This window comes from Gambusia affinis, linkage group LG03, assembly GCF_019740435.1.
Source record: "Gambusia affinis linkage group LG03, SWU_Gaff_1.0, whole genome shotgun sequence".
NCBI classification, from domain to species: Eukaryota; Metazoa; Chordata; class Actinopteri; order Cyprinodontiformes; family Poeciliidae; genus Gambusia; species Gambusia affinis.
Window position 1 is genome coordinate 19,065,908 of NC_057870.1, and position 5,441 is coordinate 19,071,348.

The following is a 5,441-nucleotide window of genomic DNA, read 5'->3' on the forward strand; positions in this document are numbered from 1 at the left end:
TTCTTATTTATTAAAAAAAGATTTATTATAATAGATATTCAGACATTTAGTTTGTATGTACAGAAAAAAGGTAACAATCATATGTTGTATTTACATTTCATTTCACGGACTGTCAAACGTCAGTGCATTTGCTTTGACATGACTAATGTTGAAAATCTCATTTCATGTGAATTATACCAAAGCCGTTCCAGTACAATTTAGATTCCATTTGTCACTGACAGTAACAAAAAATATATATACACAAAAAAACATAAAACAAAAGGTTTCACTGACAAAACAGATTACATCTTTGAGTATACTTTACTGCAAATAGTTCACTGAGCAAATATTTATTAATCCCCTTCTTAATACACATGAGTGAAAACGTATTTTAGAATTTTACAAAGAAAGACAATTTGACGAGCTGGTAAAACATTTTACAGCAGACTGGGCATCACTAACAATTATAAACTAAGGAGCTCATGGGCATTTTTTCTGTATTTCCTTTTGCTTTACTGTACAAAAAAAAATATCAAGAGCATTTTAAAATTATAAAGCACATGGATACCCTTGGTACAAGGGAAATACTAATACACTTTACTATTCTTCTAAATGGCCAAATGTCCTGCAATGGCTTAAGCAATAGATACAGTGATCAAACAACCACTTTGTTCAAGCTTTATGAGTCAAGCAGCTTTTTTTTCTACAATACAATCTATGATGGAGGGCTGGATTTTTATTCGTGGTTTTGAAGGAGCATGTCAATACCTGCTGAAGGCGAAATTAAAAAGTCTCTCCACTAAATCTTGCATATATATAAAAAAGTATCATTGTTCCCCAGTTTGCAAATTTAGATCAATTACTTTTGGTCAACACATTGTAAAACGAGTTAAAAACCCCTTGGGGCTACTTCAGTAGCATGTGGCCTGCAGTAGACCAGAAATTTATATAATGGCAACTCTGACCCTTTTTTATATAGAAACATTCAGTATTTTATACTGTGAAAGTTTATTCAGTTCTTCAATAAAATCAGATAAAAAGTGCAAAAAACCTGCAATAAATGAGAAAAGCAGTGAAAAACAGGGACTACCCTGTCTGGACAGATGGTAGTATTTATACCTTCATTCTTATTTTAAGCTTAAGCTCCCCTCATTTAACAGTTAAAAAAAATGTCTCCCTCTTTTGGTTCAATGATTAAAAATGCACCTACATCTCATCAGAGCGGTGCTGCTGTAAAATGACAGACGGGGGGCTTCGGTCAATCCAGTTCTCTTTAGATCCCGGCACGTCGTACGCCACAGCACTCGCCACCACGGGATCAATGGACCCTTCCTTTAAAGGACCCACACTGCCAGGGGACCCCGGCTTCATCTCTGCCGCCTGAGCGGGACTTGGGAAGTCTGCTGAGGAGTTGCTGTTGACGCCAGTCTCAGAGTCAGATTGTTCCACCCTCTCGTAATCGGGGGTGTGGTTCTTCTGACCGCCTGAGAAGATGGCTTTGGTGTTCTCCACTACTTCTGGCACCAAGACAAGTGGATCATCCTCTGTCTCCAGGTAAAACGTAGGATCTGTGTTTTCTGATGGCACTGAGCGCAGGGTCCGGGAAATGACTACAATAATGAGCAAACAATATTTTTCAAAAACAAGCCACAATAGTGAAAAAATAGCTTTCTTCTGGCAATACGACAGAGGTAAAACATTTGCTTCAGGCTCAAAACAAAAAGAGCCATAGTGCAACTCACCGGATGAAGGTGTGTAGGATTCCTTCTGCTGAGTGTTTCCGCCAAATGGATTAACGGACGGAAAGATGATGAGACAGAAAGACAGCAGGAACACCTGAAGGAGGCAAAGACAAACATAGTGTGAAAAAAAATAGCAAAATGTAAAAGCGTGATAACAAAGATGAACACAACGCATCAGCAGACAAATTTACCATAACACAAGTGCTGGTTGTGCTGGCCTTCAAAGTAGACATCTTCACTATAGACTGGAGTTTCCTCAGTTGCTCAATCAGAGACCTATAAAAAAACCAGAAAGGACACATTTAGAGTAATGAAGCTTGTTGTTGAACAAGGAGCAAGGGGGGGGAAAGTCCAAGACTTCTTACATGTTCTGTTTCTGAAGCAGCTGGACTTTCTTCTGAAGTTCCAGGTTGTGTGCAGTGCAGACAGCAACCCTGTGGAAGAAAGTCATTCAGTAATTAGTCTCATTACATTTGTCCCAACATTGCAGAGATACAATTTGAGCCTTGCACTTATAGCACCTATAATCCTGATTCCACCCCAAATTTGTTAAATTATCTTTGTAGCTTACCTGTTTTCCAGTCCATCAACATACACCTTCTTCTTCTTGCGGCTCTCCTGAGCGGACTGCTTGTTGCGGATCTTCCTCCTGATCCTCTTCAAAGTCCTCTCCTCTGCCTGTCAACCAAAGTAAAGGAGGCTTTCAGCGCAATGCTGACCTGACAGCAGCAATGTGTCTGAAACTGCTGCGCCACAGAAAAAACAAAAAGAAGATTTTAATGCTTTTGCTAAACTCCTCTACCTCCCCCCCAAAAAAACAAGGTGTCATTTCTGAGAAGGTAAGTAAAACAAACATCTAGAATTGAAAGAGATATGAAACGAAATCCACATGTGGTCAGAAATATTCAATGTTCTGTGAGGGGACAATTATACACAGATAGGAGCTCACAATTACCTTAGTGAGAGGCATGTGCTCGGGAATGGTGGCTCCTTCTTTTGCCAAAAGCCGCTTCTCCTCCTCTGTGAGAACAATCTCTTTAAACTGGAACTAGATGGAGAAAGATCAAACTACTGAAACATTGTTCATTTAAACAAACTTAAATAATTAAATATCATGAATCAGTGCCTTTCTAATAAACAAAACATTTTTAATCACAGTTATTTTAATTGCATTATTGTTACGCCAAGTATCTGCAAGCATGTGAAACTAACCTGGTCTGCTTTGGTTAGCTGAGCTAAATCATGTGCAGAGTTCTCTATGGCCAAAGTACAAGGCAGTTCAGTGGTGAAGTCCTCCTCCATAGCATCACTCACCAAGTCGTCTGTTATGAGAGAGTCGTTTTAAATACATTTTGTTGTATGTTTACATAAGTTCTTGTAGTTAGGTTTTTTTATTATTATTATTTCAAACCTCCACAACACCTACCCAGATCAATGAAGACATCTGTATCTGGCTTCTCAGCCCTGACACTCTCCAGCACATCCATATCTCTGACTCCGTTCTGCAGCAGAGAGTAGCTGTGATCCGCATGGACCGACAAGGCCTCAGGGCTCTCTGCTTGCAGGTCTTCTGAGGTAAGTGTGGGGTCAGAGTGCACAGGGCTGGGGTGAGAATAGCTGGGACTGGGTACTATGTCGCTTTCACTGCCGTGTGGACTTCCCAGGGTGTTGTTGTTTCCAGTGCCTGAGCTGCTGTCGTCAGAAATGCCGCTGTCGCTCCCCAGCGGGGAATGAGACGGACAGAAGGCCTCTACATTGTCATCTCCCTCTAACAAGCTGGACAGGAAATCTTCAGTATCCATACCTGTCAACATCTACAGACAAAAATCATTTCCATTGGTTATAATTGAACATAAAAGTAATGCCTTGGATAGCTGGCTGTAGTGCTTGAAGCCTTACTTCTTGCTCAGACAGCCAGGATTCAATAAGCCCATCTTCATCCTGAAAGAGGGGCTCAGTGCATCCATTGTTGCCATCTTGGAACAGCAGTCCGATGAGGTCTGCCCCATCCATGTCTGGAAGATCCTCAGTGGCTGACATCTGTGGAAGAGCATCAGCAAACATTTTTTATCATGTCACAAAAGATCAAATAACATGAGAGTTTGGCTGATGGCTGGTTGGCGTCTTAAAGATGGCTGCATTCAACTTTGAGAAACATTTGCTTTCACAAATTATTTTTATTGCATTATCAAGTCTTTATAGCATCTGAATGGTTTGACATTTTCTCACATTATTGCCACACACTTTATTTTTATTTGGATTTTATGTAGTAATAATCCAACAACAAAGACACATGTGCTTAATGGACTGAAACTAACAAAAAACGTAAACATGCAACCATATAGCTATTCAACTAAACTGACAAGTCAGACACTGATCAAAGAAGCAACTAATTCAACAAAGGCAACATTGCAAAACTTTTTGGCTTACATCCAACATACAGATAACATATATGAGGGAGATAACACAATGAAATATGGAGGTGGCAGCATCATGCTGTGTGGACATAACTGGACTGGAAATCAACAATGCTAACAGAAGTACAAAGCTACCCAAAAGTTAAATTCAAAATTTGAGGCACGACTTGACAACAGCTGCAGCAAATCTCATCAAATCAAAATGAGTTTAATTCATTTTGCATAAAGAACTGAAAACTTTCAGTCCGACGATACGGATTTGCAATAAGATGTGGGGAGAGCAGAGATAAATACAAACACAACAGAGATATATTCATAATAAAAAAACCAAAACATTTTGCTGCATGAACGTGTATGCATCTGTAGATAAAGATTATAATGCGCTTTAGATGATAACGTTTGGTGATGTTCTGTTACCACAACAGCCTCACGATTACAACAATGCGTCAGAACAAAGGGGACCGTTCTCTGAATCCTCTCAGCCTATGCTGCATTTGATTCCACTTGTGGCCTCCAGGCACAGATTAACGCGTATTTTCTCAGATCAGTAGTAACAATTTTAATTATGTTAGTTAAAAGTACATGGATTTTCTCTTTTGAAGCAGCTGACAACGTGGTACAGTATGTCTGTAAACCGTCTAATGTTGCATCATCTTAAACATTTCAGCATGACCTCATCCTACAATGTGCCCCGCCCCCATACCCTTCTCACAGGATCTGGTACAGTATCAAATGTCAAAACAAATAACACCCATAACAAATAGATTAATAAAGGGAAGGTGGACAAAAGGTTAAAACAAAAACTTATTTTCGGCTTGATTAAGAGTGCTTTTGCTTTAGTTTTAAACCGCATAAATGCATTGCAATTTATGTCATGTTATGTTAAACTAAGATTTAAACGGAAAATGAGGGAGCCGTTTCAAGGAGATAAAGCATCATATTTATTAAAAATACCCCGAAAATGCAGCTGCGTTATTAATTCCAGCAAAAAGTAAGGAATATTTTCGGAGTAACACTGACTTCTCTTAGCTGTTATAAGCATTATGTTAAAGGCGTGGCTCCTTTTTGAACATGAAAAACACTACAAAACATCCTAGTATTGGTGGCAAAAGAAGCACATTTTCTTACCGTTTGAGAACAGAAGACGATATCAACTCAAACAAGCTCGTTCGAAAGCGTTTTAGTTTCTCCACTCAGCTTTTTTTCTCTGCTACCGTGTACAGCCGGAGCTTCCTCCTGAAAACACCTTCCAACGAGGCAAAAAACGCGTCATCACGCAAAAGCGGAAACGAATTTGGTACGT

At 39.5% G+C, this 5,441-nt stretch overlaps 1 protein-coding gene across 1 annotated transcript; it reads right to left on the reverse strand.

Moving 5' to 3' along the window:
* creb3l3l (cAMP responsive element binding protein 3-like 3 like) lies at positions 1-5,441 on the reverse strand. The gene is made up of 10 exons (XM_044110599.1): positions 5,267-5,441; positions 3,621-3,761; positions 3,148-3,535; positions 2,934-3,043; positions 2,677-2,769; positions 2,293-2,399; positions 2,087-2,155; positions 1,913-1,997; positions 1,722-1,815; positions 1-1,589 (listed from the first exon to the last, which is right to left on the reverse strand). The coding sequence occupies exons 2-10, from the start codon at positions 3,759-3,761 to the stop codon at positions 1,186-1,188; spliced, it is 1,491 nt and encodes a 496-aa protein (XP_043966534.1). The 5' UTR covers positions 5,267-5,441; the 3' UTR covers positions 1-1,185.